The sequence below is a fragment of the Psittacula echo genome, assembly GCF_963264785.1.
Source record: "Psittacula echo genome assembly, chromosome: 7".
Classification (NCBI taxonomy): Eukaryota; Metazoa; Chordata; class Aves; order Psittaciformes; family Psittacidae; genus Psittacula; species Psittacula echo.
This window is the reverse complement of record NC_137740.1, coordinates 5537096-5557212: the sequence shown is the minus strand read 5'-3', so window position 1 is coordinate 5557212 and position 20117 is coordinate 5537096. Positions and strand designations below refer to the sequence as shown.

The 20117-nt window shown below is 46.8% G+C and overlaps 1 protein-coding gene across 1 annotated transcript in view; it reads right to left on the bottom strand.

The window, feature by feature from the left end:
* The window catches only part of FYB2 (FYN binding protein 2), a gene marked incomplete at both ends in the record, with an annotated part of 28443 nt that extends 12242 nt beyond the window's left edge, over positions 1–16201 (bottom strand). The window contains 9 exons of the mRNA XM_080623245.1: positions 722–750; positions 1502–1590; positions 4302–4335; positions 5369–5563; positions 6394–7165; positions 11170–11263; positions 13281–13495; positions 14286–14387; positions 16178–16201. Of these exons, the coding sequence (XP_080479371.1) occupies positions 722–750; positions 1502–1590; positions 4302–4335; positions 5369–5563; positions 6394–7165; positions 11170–11263; positions 13281–13495; positions 14286–14387; positions 16178–16201 (1554 nt within the window). The remainder of the gene's footprint in view (positions 1–721; positions 751–1501; positions 1591–4301; positions 4336–5368; positions 5564–6393; positions 7166–11169; positions 11264–13280; positions 13496–14285; positions 14388–16177) is intronic.
* Positions 16202–20117: the final 3916 nt, after the last annotated feature.

Sequence of the window (20117 nt, the reverse complement as noted above, 5' to 3'; positions counted from 1 at the left end):
TGACCTGTTCTCTCAGCCCAGCTACTCACTGTGAGCTCAGACATGTGGCCGAGCAGGTCTTCTCTAGGACAGCTTTAGCAATTCCTGCCCTGTGCAATGCACTGCCCTGGCTTCATGGCAGGATATCTGCACCGCCATGGTGAACTGCCACCCCTTTTGCAGCCAGGGTAAAATGAAGAGAGTCACGTTGTAGCTGTTTGCAGCAGAGATATCCCCGAAACAGGGGATGGGAATCCGAACAGTCGTGCCTACAACAGTTGCCCTCACTTCTGAGCCAAAACGTGGAGCATGCTGCCATGACAAAGAACTTGGCTCAGTTTTGCTTTTATGCCTTCCTAGAGGGTTTAGCAGCACCAGCTCGTCTTTGGCGGGAACTTCCAGAACAATTCAGTGGATTATTCCTCCAGGAATTCATGATCTTGATATCAGTGCTTGACACTTACCAGGTCTACCACCAACGTCCAGATGGTGTTACCATTTCCTTACAGCAGAAGTAAGGGAACTTACTCTCTGCCCTGGTGTGTTTGGAAACCTCATTAGTCTTCGTGTCCCCTCTGCAGCTTCTTATTTATTTTATGAGAGTCTTCACAGACAACACACACAAAGAAATACTCAGCAGGCAATAAATGTCGATATTAAGAGTTTTTAGGACAGGAAAACATGGTGTGTATGGTGCAGTCAAGATTGAAAGATAAAAAGTGTCTGTGATGAGAATTCTTACCTTGTGTCCTTGAGGTTCTGCCTTAGGTACTAGAAAAGAAATTTGTGGATATGTATTACTTTTTAGAGCATGTTAAAGTCACCGCACTTTCAGTTGCAAAACCCAACTTCAGCTTGCATACTCAGCATCCAGGCACACATTCACTATGGCATGTTTACCGTGTCCTACAGGCCAGCATCCTTCAACGTACTATTTAGCACTGGCTTATATTCAGAGGACTGTTGCATTGAGCTTGACTTGCCACAGGTTTCATAGTCCTAGGGGCAAACCCAAGAAGGCTGTGGCAAGTACCCCCGAGGAAGTTGCTTGGCTCCTGATCCAGAGGGAGAGAAAAGCAATGCACATGGCAGAAACAAACCTCCCCCAAAAGAGGCAACTTTGAAAAAGGTAAAAGTAGAGCAGTGGCAACTCTGATTGACAGAGAAAATTATACTGGGAAGAAGTACTGCTGGCGATGGAAAAGCTCTGACTCTTACCCATTCCCAAGAAGATGCTGAGGTTTGCCTCACTATCTTCTTTTATTTCTCTTCTACATCAGTAGCACCTCCTGACTTTTCCCCACTGCAGCTTTACTGCAGCATTTCACCACCAAAATGCTAACGTCTGTGCCCCAAGGTCCTCACACACCGCCAGTGCACAGAGAGACAGTACAGACAGTCATATTTGGTCACCTAGACCAGTGTGCATCTGCTTTTCTCAACTATATTATTTCCGTTTTCACAGGCTCTATCCCAGATAGCACATAATTCACCTAGCAGTGAATCATGCTTTGCAAAGTACCTTCAATGACACACAAGGTTGTGGTGTCCCCAGACTGATTCAGGTACGTTGGCGTTTCTTCATAATTATGCTGCTCTTCAAGTTGAGCACTGAGAAGATGAAAGAAAAGAGAAAAGAGACTTTTCTTCTGGCCCTTTTAGAAGTCTGGGGGAAAAAATCATCTTAACAACAAGGAATTCAAGTGTTTTGATACTGAGCCTACAAGAAAGCAAAGTGAAATCGGGAATTCCTCGGAGGAAGACCTGGGCCAGACGCAGGGCTCAGCTGAGCCTCTCCCTGACTCCATGCTCCCACTGCTTTTCCTTTGGAAGGACAGGTTGTGCTTACAGGGCTCAAAGCACATCAGGGGACTTTGTACTGGGACTATGGTCTTCTGCCTACAGCAATACCTCAAAAGTAGAAACAGAACACTAAAAATCCAAGGAAATCAAAGCGTAGCATTTTTCAAGCCTACTACAGCTACTTTGAAATTAAAAACAACCCAGTTGCACTGTTTGCCATGCTATTTCTCAATTAAGGAAACAGGAAGGGGAAAGCAGAGGTATCAGAGGGTAGGTTTAAACGGCCTGCTCTCAGGTTCATCAAGCCACATGCTCCATGCTGACACAGCAAGTGGGATATACCAGCCGCAACTCAGCCCTGGCACCGCAAACCTCAAGTATTGGACTTCCCAAGCCAGTCTCCACCTCCTCATTCTCCTTTTTCCTTTCTTTCTCTGGAAATTTAAATTAGCATCTTTTGGGAATAGGTGCAGGGAGAAATCCAAGCCTTCCTACATTACCCAGGCAAATCCCGGAGGCTTCTTCCACTGTGCCCACTGCAGCAGAGGTTTAGGCACCTCAGGAGTGTACTAAGAAGTGGCAAATGCACACAACGCAGCTTGTAACACATGCAAAGGACAGGGCGGGGTGTTGAAAGAGTACCAGGAAAAGCTATAGTGAGAACTTCCATCTTTTAACAGTATTAACAGTATTATAAACCTCAGGGAGGGTTTGGTTTCCCTTGAATCACCCTAAACTATCACAATTCGTCTTCAGCAGAGTAACAACTAAGTAGCTGTTGCAAAACAGAACATGAGAATCAAGACACTCAAAGTGCATGTTAACAGTAGAGCAATCAGAATAAGAAATGGCATCTAAAGCCAATCAGAAGCTTGTGCTAATACCAAAGGCTGCCTAACCCCTGCTCTAAGTCCCCCAGCACTGGGGGCAGTGCCTCCAGCCTGCTGGTCCACAGCACGCTCTGGACGTGTCCCCCACTGAAGGGGACACACATACAGGTATTTTGTCCCTGGTGCCATCGCTTGAGGAAATGGAGACCAGGAAAACCCCTGACCTTTCACTTCCCCAGCCCAACCCCTGGATAAAATAGCATCCTGGAAGCTTGGCTGGACACCAGACAGCCTTTTATATACACCACAGTGCTACACCAGACCTGAAATACAACTGGGTTGATGGATTCCTGACTAGAATCAGCGAAAGCACAGTGTTTATCCCCAAACAAGGAATCAGAGCTCCAGACCAGTAGGCCCAAGCAACTGTGTCAGGGTCTCTAAGAGACCAGACTTTATAACAGGTGAGTCTCAGAGGAGGGGAATTTCTGCCTTTCCAACCCCATGATTTTGCTTTTATGCTGGAATTCATTTAATTCATTTCCCCAGTTATCACATGATTAATATTTAACAAGGGACCTGTTGTCAAGACCATATCAGAAATATTAGAGTAAGACAGCTAATCTTGCTGCAATCTATTGCTAAGACAGATTCCTTGTGGTGCATGACAGCTTTGGAGCTGGTTATTTTTTGACCACTTTTCTTCTGACAAGCACAGGTTAAAAGTTAAACGGAACACCAGCCAACACTGGCAGGAACACCTCATGATGTGAAAAGCACAACTCGCTATGTCAATAGCTGCAAGAGTTCATTGTTTGGGAACAGAAAGTATTTTAAGTATTTGGCTCTTTTTGCCTTGGTTCAGCCATTCTGCTTCCCTTTTTCACGGCTGTATATTCATGCAGATAAGACAAAAGACATATATGACTGTTTTCCGACGCTTCAGCTGTTCTTGTGGCAAAGAACCAGCACCACTAACAACCACTCATGACCACTCAGAGACATACCAGGAAAAATCCCCTTGTACACAAAAGCAATTGTGTCTGTAAGAGTTTTGAGCCATTTTGGACACTTATGGTATCAGAAGCTGCACTGGTCAGCTCATGACCTCTGTTGACTTTGGACCACCACTCACTAAAAACCTCATTTCAGCATCTGGAGACAGATGAAGCCCTGGAGATGGGGAGGGAGGGCAAAGGCTCCTGTACCCCTTTGTGCTGGCTGCAGAAACAGAATCAGAGAATAGTTAGAGTTAGAGAGGACCTTAAGATATCTATGCAGGAGACCAAGCTCTTCTGCAGCTAGCGACAAACAAACCACTAACTGGTTACTCCAGGGCTTTGTTTCACAACAGTTCTCAAAAGCATCTCTTCTCTAAAAACACCACTTGAGTACACGGAAAACACGAAGGAAAACACCTGGGTGCCGAGTGATCTCTGCAGCCAAAGCACTGGCAGTGTTTTTCCTCTGGCCAGCTGAACCAGCCCGAATGACACACAGGTAGGACTCTCCACACTGCTCCAAGAGCCCAGAGGAGAAAATAGGGACGAAGCTTTCTACTTTGGGAGAAGGTCATCCCATCAAGTTGCTGTCTTTGTGAGTGGGATGTTCCCTGCAGACTACACAGGGATCGTTCAGCATCATGGGATGGAGATGCCCTCATCACTTATGAGCCACACGTCGCCTCACCTTTCCGGTGTCAAGTAATCCTCTTCATCAGCAGCTGCACACAAACACACAGAGGATTAGTATTTGAAGGCAAGACTACCCTCTGGACACAAAGAAAGGTGTGAAATAAGATTGCCAGCAGAAACTGGGGATATGGCTATGTTAATACAACATTACTTCATGTTTCCAGGCAACAACCTCAGGCTTTCTAGAGATCTATAATTGAGCAATATTGAGAGGGCATGGAGATGATAACACCTAAATGTAAATAGTTCCTTCCACCAAATTAATATGTTTAGAAGCATTAATATATTTAGAAGCAATGAGGTTAGAAAAGAGCTTCAGTGAAAACCTCTCTTTCCCTCTTATTCTTATCAAGGCCAGGGCAGAACAATAAGCACTGGAACAGTAAAGCGAAAGAGAGTTTAGCAGAGCCCTTCTTACAAAAGCAGCTCCCTTTGAATTCACAAAAAGTTGTGCCTAAAGATCTGGCTATAATTAAGTCTGTATCTATAAAGAAATACCATTTAGCTGCTTAATAAGTGGTCCAGAATATTCTATTATGCAACATCAATAGGGTTTTATTATGGGAAACTGAACTTTTGCAATTCTTGATGTTGGAACATTTAACAACATTGCGTTCTGTTGTATTTAAAACAGAAAGGGGGGATTAGCAGACCAGTTTCTACCGATTTTATTGTGCCTTCCCACAGTTGTGTGCTTCAGAGTCAAGGCATTTCCCATTGAAGAGGAGTGATAAAGATCAGCTTGCCTCAGAGGCAGCTGCTGCTGCTTTACAGCCAGCTGTAAACCACTCACAACACTCTGCAGTTGGGAGGAAGGCGGGTTTCTGCATGGGGGATAACGGCCAACCTGGAAAACCAGATCCCTTTTCCAGATTAAGAGCAAAAATCAGCCTCACTGAAACTGCCGAGCACTTCTTCATGTTTGAGAAAGATGTTAGAAACAAGTAACAACATCTTATTTCTGTGCACTTGGAATCGTGGCTTTATGGATGTCAATAAACTGCAGATTATTATTCATTTTGTACAGAACAGGGCTGGGAAGAAAGACTAGAAATCTCTTACTTGTTTCATTTCCTTTGTGGACCAGAGGCACGGCGCTTCGGAAAGCACTGAGGTCAAACTCTGGGGGTCTTGCAGGCTTCCCAGGGGCAGGACCCAGGGATTCAGCTGAAGGGAGAGGTTTAATTCTTGGCCACTTGCTCCCAGGGCTGCGAGACCATTTTCCTGCTCTGGGCTGGCAGAACGGGGACTCGGGTTCTGCTCCAGAGAAGCACAAGGACAGGCAGCAATTAGCCCTCATTTAAGCGAAAATCCATGTAGGAACATTAGTCATTATACAGACATTTCTAACCAGCTCTATTTCCTCCCAGTTTCAGTGTCCCCATTACACAGCAAGGCTCCTACCATGTTACCAGAATGCAAAAGTAAATGGCAATGTCCATTTTTACAGTTAACCGTGTTGGGGCCTCAGCTCTCAACAGATCCCTTCCTCTGGATTATAAAATATTAGCCTCATTTTCTGTACCGATAACAGTTGAATCTGCCAGGATTTAGTGGCATAGCTGTTTTCAATACACAGCCCAAGCGAGGTAGCTTTCCAGGGTGAACAAAGGCTTAATCTTTTCAGTGCCTCATCACTTGGTGTGACATTAGCACGGGGAACTTTGCAGCATTTGAGTTTCCTAGCACCGGTTTCTGTACGAAATATCGCAAGGAGAATATGCCCTCCGAGCTCAAATATGACCTTTTGCAAAGCTGGGAGGGTTGCAGAGGGGGGAGTTCAGGTTTAAGCCATTTTAATTCACACTGAAGTGTCTTTGCAGAAAACCCGAGCCTTTATATGTCTGTGTGCAAACCAAATAGCAGGGTGTAGCCACATTTACCTTGTAATTGTGAAAGGCCAAAGCAGGCCAAAACCGAACATACTCCCCTGTCCTCACTCTTCATCCTACTCTCAAAATGTGGACAATTTCTTTAACTGTATATATCATAGAAGCATATAATGGCTTGGGTTGGAAGAGACCTTAAAGGTCATCTAGTCTCAAACCCCTGTCATGGGCAGGGACACTGAGTATAGCTTACTATACCTTTCTGGTGCTGAGGCTGCTGTCTTGATGCATGATAACCCTGCTGGCAGAATGCAGTTGCCACTGCAGTCTCAGCATCCGCTTCATCAAAGGTCCTGTGTTTCCTGGGAGCCTGGGGAAGAGCCTGCCCACTGCTGAGCAGAGCATCCTTCTTCTTCTGGGCCAGCAAGTCCAGCACAGGCTTGCTTCCAGAAGGTCGTATCCTACTGCTTGACTCAGCAGGAGTATGTGTTGCTCTCTGCTCTGGGAGAGGGTGCACATACAAGTTCGATGCCCGCTGGGTTGGGAGCATTGCATTTGCTTTCTCACTGTGGGATAAGGTGTTTTCCCAAATCTGTAGGGCATGGTGGAAAGAGTTTGGGAAAGAAGGGCTCTCTGGAGCTGTTTGGGCTGATCCTTGCCGGTCAGTGCAACAGGATGGCAGAGGCTTCCCTGGACCATTCTTGGGAGAACTCAGCCCTTTCTCCGAGATGTTGCCTTTATGCTCTTCCTTGTGCCCTGTTGGCTTCATGTAACCCAGCTTGGCTCGAGGCCATACCAAGGGGTTGCTTTGGGTGAGCGCAGAGGGTAGGGAGGCAGCTTCATCCTTAGGGTTTAGTATTACCCCTTTGCTCTTACTCCGGGGCAGAGGGCTGGGCACAGCATTCCCTGCTGAGCCTGGCTTGGGTGCAACCTCAGGGGGAAGCTTCTTGCGTGGCTGCACCAGCGTGTTGGCCACATTGGAGTCGTTCTGAAATTTTGCTCGAAGGGCTCTGAAATCACTCACAGCTTCCTGGGTGGGGGGAGAGAGGAGAGCACAAAACATCTGCTTTCGGAGGTGGCAACAGGCAATTTATGTGGTCATGATTGGAGCATTGTGTGCAGTTCTGGTGTCCTCAACATAAAAAGGACATGGAACTGTTGGAACAAGTCCAGAGGAGGGCCACGAGGATGATCAGGGGACTGGAGCACCTCCCATATGGAGACAGGCTGAGAAAGTTGGGGCTGTTCAGCCTGGAGAAGAGAAGCTGCGTGGAGACCTCATAGCAGCCTTCCAGGATCTGAAGGGGGCCTACAAGGATGCTGGGGGGGGTCTCTTCATCAGGGACTGTAGTGACAGGACAAGGGGTAACAGGTTCAAACTGAAACAGGGGAAGTTTAGATTGGATCTAAGGAAGAAATTCTTTACTGTGAGGGTGGTGAGGCACTGGAATGGGTTGCCCAGAGAGGCTGTGAATGCTCCATCCTTGGCAGTGTTCAAGGCCAGGTTGGATGAGGCCTTGGGTGCCATGGTTTAGTGTGAGGTGTCCCTGCCCATGGCAGGGGGGTTGGAACTGGATTATCTTAAGGTCCTTTCCAACCCTAACTATTCTATGATTCTATCATTTCAGAGGGAAAGAAGTCATGGACCCCACCCTGGTCACCAAGGATGTGCCAAGCATATAATGAAAATCTAAAAGTGGGAGAGGAGAATTAGCTCATTCAAAGGATGCTCCAAACACTCCCAAATCACTTCTATAAAGGCAACAGAGCTAAGACAGGGGAAACACAGGAGCAGAGTATGGAAACACAACCAAGCAGAGCCAGTGGAACCAGGTGGAAATGATTTCTGCCCCCCAGCATTACCCAGTGTTGGAGAATCTCTCTCCGGAGGACTTAGCAAACAAAAATGAACGTTAGGGCTTCCTGGCAGAGGTTCTGTGCTACCACTTATGCACCTGCTGGGTAGGAAAACTGTGCTTTATTTTCAGTACACAAGCACCAGCCAGGGGAGAGGCCGGTGGAGATCCCCAGTCCATTCCCTGCTTCCCTTAGAAAGCTCCAGCCTAGGAAGAGAAGCACCAAGCATCCTCCTTGGCAGGTTCTAAATGATCCCTCGGGCACAGTCTTCCTCCACTGTGCTAGTTTAGCTCAGATCCCTAGAACCCTTTGGATGCTTCTCCTCTTGCTGCCATTCCCTCTCATTCCCAGGAAACAAAGGACATGCAATCAAAACATGTGCCACACAAGGACAGCAAGAGCATCTCTCAGTTCAGGTGATGAATACTTAATACAGGCTGAGATACTCAATCCCTCTCTAACACAGTTACCAGGCCCCATATGATTTTGAGCAAAGAGAGCTAATAGGTTACAGCACAGTTTAAAAGGGCACTTAACACTGTTTCAGGCCTTTGTCCCCAGGTATCTCCCTGTCCCATGCTGGAGAAAGGGGACCACAATGTTTGCCTGCAATATTGAGGCTTCAATTCAACCCTGGCCTGAACTAGGGAGAAAATATGAAGAGAAATTTATGAGCTACTTAAGTGCTTGAACTGCTCTATAACATTTTATATGCCGTGATTACATTAGGAGCACTACTCTGGCAGCTTAGTTCAGTGCGGAGAACTGTAAGGCTTCACGAGAACCTGTCTAATGAGGAAATTGGAAAAAATTATCTAGGACAGAACTTCGTTATTCTGAAAAAAGCCCCAGCCTTAAGTGTTAAGGCAGAGCAGATGAATAGTGCACTGAGGGTTTATTGCATTTAATTGCACGATTTATTAAACACTGACAATTTCTCTTGAATAACCCCTTTCACTGACTTTATTACTTTCACAGGGTAGTGCATGATGTAAAGAACCAACCCTTGGGGGAGAGGGTTGAATTGCTCCAATTATATTTCATATTACTGGTCAGCAGCGTGATGCTGGGTAAGCTGCCCAGACAGCCTAATCTAGCGGCGAGCCGGTGGGAATGGGAGTTTTCAGAAGCACACGGAGGATGAATCAGATTTGGGAGGAAAAAAGTAATCCCCCATGTACTCGATCCCTCCAGCAATGCCAGACAGGAAATAAAGCAGCGAGGTGCCCTAATGCAATTGCACCGAGCTTGCACATGTGCTGCAGCTACAGTTGAAGAGTTCAATGCTGTTTACCTCTCCATAGTGATTTTCTTTACCTTAATGCATAGTTCCTCATCAGTGTCCTCAGAGAGAAGGAAAACAGACCTGCATGTCTCACTGTGCCACAGGCGAGGCGGACTCATGCAAAACAGGGGTTTCAGCCTGGCACTGCTGTGACAGAAACGGCTGTGGCTGTCGCTAGCTCGGCATTACCTTTAATTAAAGAGGGATGGATACAAGCCTCCTGTTCCCCCTTTCCTTCAAGTTGCTATTCCTCTCGCCTTGAAATGGCAGCTTCAAATGATTTGCCTAATTAACTGGAAGATTATCTGTGCTTAACTCACTCTCCAGCTTCCCCCAGTTTGCAGCATGCTGGGGTATTCACTCTGATAGCATGCACAGACCCAGCACAGGAGGGACACGCACGGTCCCTGGCCAAGCACAATGAACTGCCTGGGAGGATGGGGTTTAATTGCACCCCACGGCCACCTCCTGCACACCCACACCCAGCCTGATGCTCTCTCCCTCTCCACAAAGCTCCTGCTACTGCTTCCACGCACAAGGCTGAGCTTAGCACGACCCTCTGAGGTGCAATGAGTTCTCCTGGTCTCTGCAGGGATGATTTTCCATCAGAGACAGAACCATTTCAAACCACAGACCCACCCAAGCAACTCTTCAGCTTGCCCCACACACCTTAAGCTAACTCAGGGAGATGCTCAGCCTAAACACGGTGCCAAGCAGGTTGCATGCAGATAGGACACATGTGAAGTCCAGGGAGGGTTCAGCACAGTGGGGAGACAATTAGACCAGTTGACAAGTGAGGAGAATACACTAATACATTTAAAGGGCTGCCAAAAGCTCACAATGTGCATTACGGCTACATCCGGCCAAATAATTCACTGGGAATAATAATACATTTGGCAAAAGCTCATGCAAGATGAGAGAGGGAGAGAATAAAAAGGAAACAAACTTCCACTGGCCGGAAAGCTGTGAGCATTACAGAGTCAGGGGACAGCTAAACTTTCCATATTTTCTCCCTATAAATAAAATAGCTCTTCTAACATTAATATCATTCTAGGAAGCAGAATAAAGCTCATCTTAAGCCTATGATAAGGATACCTTTTAGAAAGAGCAGCAGCTGGAGGTTTGTGCTGTTACTAAGGACTAACTGAAAGGAATTTGTATTCTCATTAGTTCTCTGCAATTGCTTTTCTACAATGAAATCAACACCGGAAGAAAAACCCAGTTCAAGACGTGGCATGCAGGACAGCCAAGAGGAAGCACTGCATGTTCCCCTCCTGATTTTTTTCTGGTTTAATCCATTCTTTATCTTGATTTCCAAGGGAGGTCCTGTGGGTAAATGTTTAATCAGCGCTGCCCACAGCAGGGCGGCTGGAGCTGGGCCCAGGACCCCGAGCACACTGACGAGAGCACAGCACAGATACCATCTTCTCATAAACCAAAGGAAAACATCAAATCCACCTCTATTTTTTGTTAAATTAAAAGGCAGAAACTGCAGTTCATCTCAGAGCAAGGGTGGGGGGAAGAAGCCAGGCAGTGGGAGCCCCTGCTTTGGGGCAGGAAAGCTGCTGGTTTGTGGTCCCCATGCAGCGCAGAAGCAGCAGTGAGAGCACACACCCAAAGTCCCGGGTTAAACTGCACTTGGCGTAGAGAACAGCCCCAAGCTACAAAGCACCAGCACCCGGTCCAGGGGAGAGGATGCAGCAGCCCATTGCTGTGTGAGGGTGAAGGGCAGCGGCGCCCCTGCAATTACCGCGTCCATCCCTGCGCTGCAGGAGCCTGGCAGCCGGTATCGGTGCCCGTGTCCTGGCTCCGGCCGCCGCTCCCCGCGCCGCGTCCGTCCCCGCCGCTGCCGCCGCCGCACCGGGCGAGGCGGGGCAAGCCCGAGAACACACCTGGGCCAGGCCCGGGTCTGCCCCCGGGGCGGGGAGAGCCTCCGGGCAGGGCCGAGCCGCGGAGCGCTGCTCGCCGGCGCGGATCTCGGGATCCCTGAGCCAACAGCGGGAAGGCTTTGGATGGGCTCAGAATGAGGAGAATCGGGTTTGGTTTGATTCTAGGGGGAAAGGAGGGTGCTTGCCCTCATCATGTAAGGCAGCCAACAGCATCCTGGCTTGTATCAGCAGTAGTGTGGCCAGCAGGACTGGGGAAGTAATAATCCACCTGTACTGGGCACTTGTGAGGCTGCACCTTGAATAGTGTGTTAGGTTTTGTGTCCCTCGTTACAAGAGAGATGCTGAGGTACCGGATTGGGTCCAGAGAATGGCAGTGAAGCTGGCGAAGGGCACAAGTGTGATGAGGAGTTTGAGGGAACTGGGGGAGCGGGGTTAGTCTGGAGAAGTGAAGGCTCAGGGGGACCTTATCACTCTCTACAACTGCCTGACAGGAGGATGGAGCCGGGATGTGCATGGTCTCTTTCTCCAAGTAACAAGCAATAGGACAAGAGGAAATGGCCTCAAACTGAACTAGGGAAGGTTTAGACTGGAGATTAGGACAATTTCTTCACCAAGAGGGTGCTCAGGCATCAGAACAGGCTGCCCAGGGCAGTGCTGGAGTCACCGTCCCTGCAAGTGTCCAAAAACCATGTAGATGAGGCCCTCAGTGACATGGCTTAGTGGTGGCCTTGGCAGTCTTGGGATATGAGTTGCACTTGATGATCTTAAAGGTGTTTTCCAACCCAGCTGATTCTACGATTCTACGATCATGGCTGCAGTTCATGTATGTGGCAGTTCTCAAGTCCCCTCTCACACCTGGGGCAAGCACAGCTGAAGAGAGCAGAGGACTCCCACCATGCCCAACATGCATCCTTACCCAGCCTCCGCACAGGTCTCCCCATGAGTGACACCCACCCCACTGCATCAGCCCAGCCCGCACCAGGCTCTTCCCAAGCCGAAGCCAGAGACCTCAGAGTGATTAAAACAAACGTTCCCCTGGAGGAACCAAATGTTTTCTTCATCTCAGGACAGCAGAGCCCAGCAAAAGGAGTCATCCTTGCTGAAACCCACATGTATTCCCTAGTGAAGCAGCTCCTTCTCAGGGTGAGCTGTTTTTCAGAGTCCTAAGGACAGACCAGTTAAATTAGGGCAAACAAGACTTTTCCTGTCACTGGATATTTCTGCCCTGGAGAACACTGCCCAAACGCTGATCCCATGTTTGTACAGAGCGTGTCTCCCAGTTAAAGCAAGGCAGATTTGCTTGGCAAGAAGAGAGCTGAGAGCCCCAAGACTTGCTTTTTGCCTCCACAACTGATCAAATACTATTTCATCTTCCTGTGCAGGAGAGCTGGATATTTTCCTTCTAGCAGAGACAACTGCTGCGTGGAGCCCTGGTGCTGGGTGGTATTCAAAGGCGGATGTCGATAGAGCTTGGGGGGGCAGGGAGCCATTGCCAGCCTGAGCAGTAGTCACCCATCACCAGCAGACCCTAATCCCACATAATAGGACATAGCATCTCTCATATTTCTATATCTATATTTACATCTATATCTATATAGATATATAGCAACCTTCCAGTATCTGAAGGGGGCCAACAAGGATGCTGGAGAAGGACTTCATTAGGGATTGTAATGATAGAACAAGGGGTAACGGGTTCAAACTTAAACAGGGGAAGTTTAGATTGGATATAAGGAGGAAGTTCTTTACTGTAAGGGTGGTGAGGCACTGGAATGGGCTGCCAAGGGAAGCTGTGAATGCTCCATCCCTGGCGGTGTTCAAGTCCAGGTTGGACAGAGCCTTGGGTGACATGGTTTAGTGTGAGGTGTCCCTGCCCATGGCAGGGGGGTTGGAACTGGATGATATTAAGGTCCTTTCCAACCCTAACTATTCTATGATTCTATATCTATTTCCCAAAGAGCTGCCTGGAAAAGAAACTCTGCAGCAATAGCAGGCCTTAAGGTTAGGGGAAAAATGGACTTGTAAAGCATGTCTGTGATGTGTAGGATCTGATGTGTTTATGGTGATGTGTAGGATCTGATGTGTTTATGATCATGTGTAGGATCTGATGTGCATACGTAGGACCTGTGCGCATATGATTGTCTGAAGGTGATTTCTCTCCGCTGATTTGAAGGTAATGGCTGTGATACATGAGATATGGATGGACATTCCCTCTCTGCACATGGGCATGGAGGAAAGCCTTGCCTCCAGCATCCCTAATGCCTTCGAGAGTGGGACCAATGCCCTCGCAGCCTAACCCGATCCCGCTTTCCAGAGCCAAGCTTGAGGAGAGCTGGAAAAAAGGGAAAAGAAATTTGAGGGGGGGGAACCCAATTAATTTGTCAGAGACATGACTCGAAGCACCAGTCTCGCTCCTCACCACATGAAAAGCCCCGCTGCTGTGTGGTGGTCTTGGAGAAGAAAGGGGGGTCCTGCCGAGCTGCAAGTTGGCAGGGAAGTCCCCAAAGTCAGGGCTGGAGTTGCGGCGTGATGAAAATGAATGCCAGCTTTGTGTACAGGTAGCTGGGGAGGATTTATGACCCGCCCAGTGGTATGAACACAGGCCGTGAATGAAAGCACTGTTGGAGAATCAGGAGGTTGTGACTTCAGAGCCGTGTCCTGGGGAAAAGGACGGGGCAGATTTCTCTATACGGGCTCTAAAAATAAACAGAAAAATGCCAAAGGTTTCTTTAAGACATGCATTTTGTGAGTGCTAGCCCTGGCGGGACCCTGCTTGCCTCACCTCCCTTTGCCAGCAGCCCCAGGGCTGCCATAAATCGCACCAGGCTCTAATAATTGCAGGGGGAGCACAGCGTAGCCGTGGTGTTTTATATAGATCAAACGCCACAGAAGTGGAAGCCGGCTTTTTTTTTCTGGCTCTGGACCTTCCTGAGGAATGCCTGACGGTAAAAGAGCTGGCACTGCTCTATGTAAGCCACCTTTTAATGGGCCATATGGCACAATTTCCTTAGAGAACCTAGACAGATACGTCAGGAGATGACAAAACAGGACCTAATGCCCTTTCTGACATCCCAGAGGGAGGGCAGGTAATGCCTCGGACAGCCCTTCCCCTCCTGCCCCACCTCTGCCCGCAGTGCTGGTGCTTCCCATGGGTCCCCATCAAGACGCAAATTGCCAGGAACGATGATGTCCCGGTAAAACACAATGACCACCTTGTCCACTGCCTGTTACAGGCAGCAGTTTGGAGCAGGAGCTCAGCGTTTGGGCTAGGTTTGTGTATCAAAGGCACTGACCCAGAACAGGCGTTCCCAGGCACAACCCTAACTGGAATAAAACCAACCACCACTGCTGAGAGCAACAGCACAAAACACTTCCTAAACATGCAAAATCCCCCAGAACAGACAATTTCAGCCTGTTTTAAAATGTAGAATTTTATGATTTGGATTGGGTTATTTTTGCAGTGGTGCGGTTAGTATCTTATACAGATACAGCAGTCCAAGGGCTGCAAGCACGGCATTCAGCAGACTTATTTTCCCTGCATTATTCATTTCAGCTACTTAGTGACCGGTGGGATTTGTCATATGTTATAGGCACATTACATAGATTTGGGATAGTTTTATTTGATTTTAAATTTCAAAGAGCTGCTACTAGAGACCAGAAGCAACAGCAGATCTTAGGAACAGAATCATAAAATCAAAGAATGGTTTGGGTTCGAAGGGGCCTTAAAGATCATCTAGTTCCAACCTCCCTGCCATATGGCTTATTTATGAATATGATTTATTAAGGAATATGATTTATCCCTAATATTTCAGGCTTTTAGAAAGGCAGGGCAGTGTGACTGGTGAAGACCAGGGAAATTTTGGGGCAATCCAAAGTCTTCTTTGGATGACAACTGAATTCATAGAATCATAGAACCATAGAACAGTTAGGGTTGGAAAGGACCTTGAGATCATCCAGTTCCAACCCCCCTGCCATGGGCAGGGACACCTCACACTAAACCATGGCACCCAAGGCCTCATCCAACCTGGCCTTGAACACCGCCAAGGATGAAGCATTCACAACCTCTCTGGGCAACCCATTCCAGTGCCTCACCACCTTCACAGTAAAGAATTTCTTCCTTAGATCCAATCTAAACTTCCCCTGTTTCAGTTTGAACCCATTACCCCTTGTCCTGTCACTACAGTCCCTAATGAAGAGTCCCTCCCCAGCATCCCTGTAGGCCCCCTTCAGACACTGGAAGGCTGCTCTGAGGTCTCCACGCAGCCTTCTCTTCTCCAGGCTGAACAGATATTGCCCATCACATAATCGGTGATGACATTAGCCCAGTATCATAATATTATGGATTGGGGATGGTCTGAGCAGTGATTTTTCCTTGTCACAGCCGCTGGCCCTGCATGACAGTCAGCACTGTGGGGACGGGATGGGACACAGGGTGAGGGAAATAGCTGCTCCTGGACCCAATACAGTGGGGTCTGTATGTCTGAGAAAACACCTCAGAACCCATAAAAATGGGCAAAAGCAGAGGGCAGAGCACAACCTTGTGCTAGGGGGGTTTCAGCTCAGGTTTTATAATGTATTCTGTCCCCGGGAGGGCCAGAGCAGCCACTCCAGCCTGGTTCCCCACACACCTCATCCCTCATCCTTTTTCTGCCAGGAGGTCATATCGTGGTTTTCCAGCAGAGGGAGAGATAGGATCGCTTGTTCCACCATCGAGCCGCTTGCTCCGTCTTGCATCACTTGCATTAATAAGAAATATAACAAAATGCAGTACTATTGATCCCTGCATTCAAAAAGCTAACGCTCCCTTTTACTGGCCGGGACAAAGTGCTGTTTAGGAGGAGCCAATGTAGGTACCCATGTGGCTCCTTCAGAAGCTTTAAGATCAGCCCCATTGAAGCACTGTAGCAGTTAAGAAAATGAATTCAAAAGCCTTGCAATGTGTCAGGCTTTTTATCTGTCCAAACTACAAGGCTGTCTCTGCAGTATGGCCTTGATCCCACACTTAAGGGCATACTTCTTTCTTAGCAATATAGCCCATATAGTTGCTTGTGTGTTCAAGGCTGCTTTATACTGCAGAAGGTATGTTACCCTATCAGCTCAGTGTTTGGTGACACCAAATGAGGACTGGCACATCCAGCGCTAAAGCTGTGCTTGTCTTCTGGTCCTTAGGTGTGAGAACTAGCATGTCCAGCATTAAAACTGTGCTTGTCTTCTGGTCCTTAGGTGGACTTTTTTCACACCTCTCTGCGCTCACTGGGTTTAGTAGCAGACACATGCCCAACACACATAAATGACACATAGTTTTGTTGGTCCTTACAAGGCGTGATCTCACTGTGAGCACTCAATAGCCAGAGAATTTAAGCTGGGGATGAACACCAGATAAACCTCAGGAAGCTGTGGCTGCCCCATCCCTGGCAGTGTTCAAGGCCAGGTTGGACGGGGCTTGGAGCAACCTGCTCAAGTGGAAGGTGTCCCTGCCCCTGGCAGGGGATTAGAACTAGATGAGCTTTAAGGACCCTTTCAACACAAGTAATTCCATGATTCTATGAATAAACAAGATGCACAACTAATGCACAGAGGAAAAGCATGTTGGTGGTTGCAGAGGCGGTCAGCCCTGTTATCAGGACACAACTATGGAGTGGGACCATCACTGTGAGAGTGACCACTCCTGCCAGCATCTGAAGGCAGTGTTCGCTTTCACCCCATTGATACAGAGATGATGACCAGGGTAAGGTACAGCCTTTCTCTGCCCTGCAATAATGCAGCGCACAAGGGCATGAAGCCTTCAGGACTGCAGAAACATCATCTAGCAGAGCATCTGCTCAACAGCATAAACTATAGCAAACACGTTACCTCTGTCTTACATTTCTTAATGCTTCTACTCGTGTCTTCTGTTTTCTACACAATATATAGCCATCTTCCAGATCTAAACCCTCCTCTTGAAGGCATCCTCCGCTGGGATTTTGAAGTTTGGAGATGAAGACTTTGATAACCAGCTTTGCTTCTTTGGCAAAACAGATGTTATTTTACCAAGCTGCTTTGCAGAGCAAGCTCTCCAGCGCTTGCAGAGAGGATGAGCTGAGGAAGCCCATGTGTGCTGCGAAAGCATGTGTGAAATGGCAAACTTTCCAAGGGCAGCGCTCCAATTGCTAGGCATCATTTCTTGATCTTGCCATGTCTAACATCTCTATAACCCCTGAGCACTGCAGCAAACTCTGTGTTTTAAAAAACACCACCCTACCTCTGAATGAAAGGCTGTCTGCTCTGCACTTTTCCCTGGGGAACCACAAGGGAACAAACAGCACATGGCAGGTGTCAGTCACATTGTTTAATACATGACAGCAAGAAGCTCAGATACGACTTTGTGGGTATGATGTATCGAACAGAATAAAAAGGAACAGGGCTCTACCTTTAGATGTTCATGGTCTTCAAGTCATGAATGAAATTCAGGTTTACAGTAGTGCGTGAATAATGTACTACAAAAAATTATAAATAGAATATTGGCATTAAAAAAGGTTATTCTTTTAAATAACTGTATCCCCTGCAGCAAAAATTATATGACTATACTAAAAATACAAACCTATGTATAAAGAAAGTACAAATGCAAATGGCTGGACAACAACAACATTATGTTAGCTCTTGTAATATAACTTCACCCTAGAGCTAGGTTCTTGTAGACAGACACATTACCAAATGTGCTGTTCAGGTGCTATTTAAAAGATCAACGCATTCTGCACACAGAAATTAATTCCTCTTTTCGGGCCAAGTATATCTGAAGCAGAGACCTTTTGTAGTGGAAAAAAATCCTGTATTGCTGTGAGTGAGGAAAAGAGGATGCCCAGGTTTGTTTGCACTGAGTTCATCTGCCCCTGATTTTAGACACAGAAGAGTTGTAAATGAGGAGTTACATGTCTTCTAATTAGAGGTTGGCAGTGAAGAGCTCTTCAGCATCAGGGAAAAGAGCTTTGTGAGGGGAATAGTCACAAGGTGACGATGCTCAGCCCAGCCTGCTCACAGCCCCTATGTCCATGCTCCTGAAAAGCCCCAGTTCCTCAGTTCACGGCTCATCCTCCTGAAGGTGACTGTGTTGCTATCTGGCATTGCATGCCAGAGATTCAGAGAGTTAATTCAGAGGTTTAGAGGCAAGGATCCAACATACATTTTAGACTATTTCAATTCATAATGTTATAAATGGAACCGTAACTTTTATATATCTCACTTTTGGAACATAACACCCTTAAGAAAGCTTCTTTAATTTCACCTCTAACGTCGTGTGCCTTGCTTGCCAATTAAATCTCTCTCGCCTGCCTTCCCCCAAGCAACCTCACCTATCAGTGAGAAATTGTTGTTGTGTCTGATTGCACAAACCAGCCCAGCCTTTTACCTGGGAGATGTGGCACCAATAACTTTCATTATATATATGTGGTGTTTCTGATGCTGCTGTCAGAGATGAAAAGATACAATGCTTCAACAGTCCTGCTTAGATGCTGAGGAGGCACTTGACTGTGCAAGTAGACATTTATATCACAAGATGGTCCAAGTCTGAACCAAAGATAGATTTGGGAGATGGCCAAGGAGTTTCTAACCATGGGGACAGTGAGGTCCATCCCTACCAGACCTCTGTAAGTATTCTAAAACCTTTTAACATCATCCTGTCTTAACAGCAATAAGCAGAGAGGCTGGAATGCGTAACAGGGAGGTAATGGTAGTGATTGCCTTAGGTCAGTTGCAATCCCCTGCTTTTCTCCCAGGCAAAAGCAATTTAGGTTTAATAGTGTATTAGAAAAGCATTAAAACCCTTACTTGAGTTCTTATTGTGTAGAAGAAAGAAGAAGAACTTTCTGAATTCATCTGAAGTGCACTAGTAGGTAAGGGATTACCTTAACATACTCTGGAAGGTCACAAAAAGGCAGTTCTCATTTCATTTCACTACAGTATACCCATGTGCTATATTTCTTCATGTTTAGCAAAGACAAGCCCAAGGGTCATTGTGAACTTTAATTACATTAAAATAACATGGTAAGAGGTCCTTTTATTTGATAATATACAATACTAGCTATTGAAACGAGCTTTGCAATTAAGCTGGGAAATACACAAAGTGACACTTCTCTCCTAGTCTTTTGTGGACAGAGGACAATTCGCTGTCTGTTTAATAGGTGTAAGATCAGTTTTCCCTATAATAATTATGCTTTCTCTTGAATTTATTGAAGTTCAAGCTTCCAGCTGTCTACTGGGAACACTTCATTTATGCGTGAAGCATCTCAGCCCACTTATTGCAGAAGAAAAAGAAGGGAAATGCAGACCCTTGTTTGAACACAAGTCTCCATAGATCTCTTCCTCTTTATTTAAAACTAATATCTGATGAAGTTACAGATTTCTTTTGCGTTTTTGTGCCTGCCCAGGGGCCTTCAGGGGAGTTTTGCAGGCTATGTGCATGCTTGAGGAAACAGATATGCGGCAACTTGGGTATAGAATGACCAAGTGTATTTCCAATGGCCATTTTTCCTTTCTTCCAGCACATGAAAACTAAATATTCTCATCTTGTGACTATTATCTTAATAGTAAACAACCCATGGTGTTCTTGGTTTTCCGGTATTGCTTTCTTATACTTTACACACCCACTACTTCTATGTTAAGATTGCAACCACCTAAAAGCATTAGAGCCACCACTAACAGATGGGTTTGCACAGCATATGGATTAGACACAGTTTCAGATTTAGGGGGCATCTTCCTCACCCAAAATCACTTTAGGAAACAAAGACTTAGATTCCTGACTATGTAGGACCATGCAGAAGCTAAGTGATAACTCACATCAGCTTTGGAGATGGGACGCTATCTTTGGGGGATGTCAAGTGGGAAGAAGGGATGCTGCCTTTGGGGGATGGCAATGGGAAGAAGCTGAATTGACATTACCTTGATGTATCTGGAAGGTGCGTGTTCCTCATAACACAATT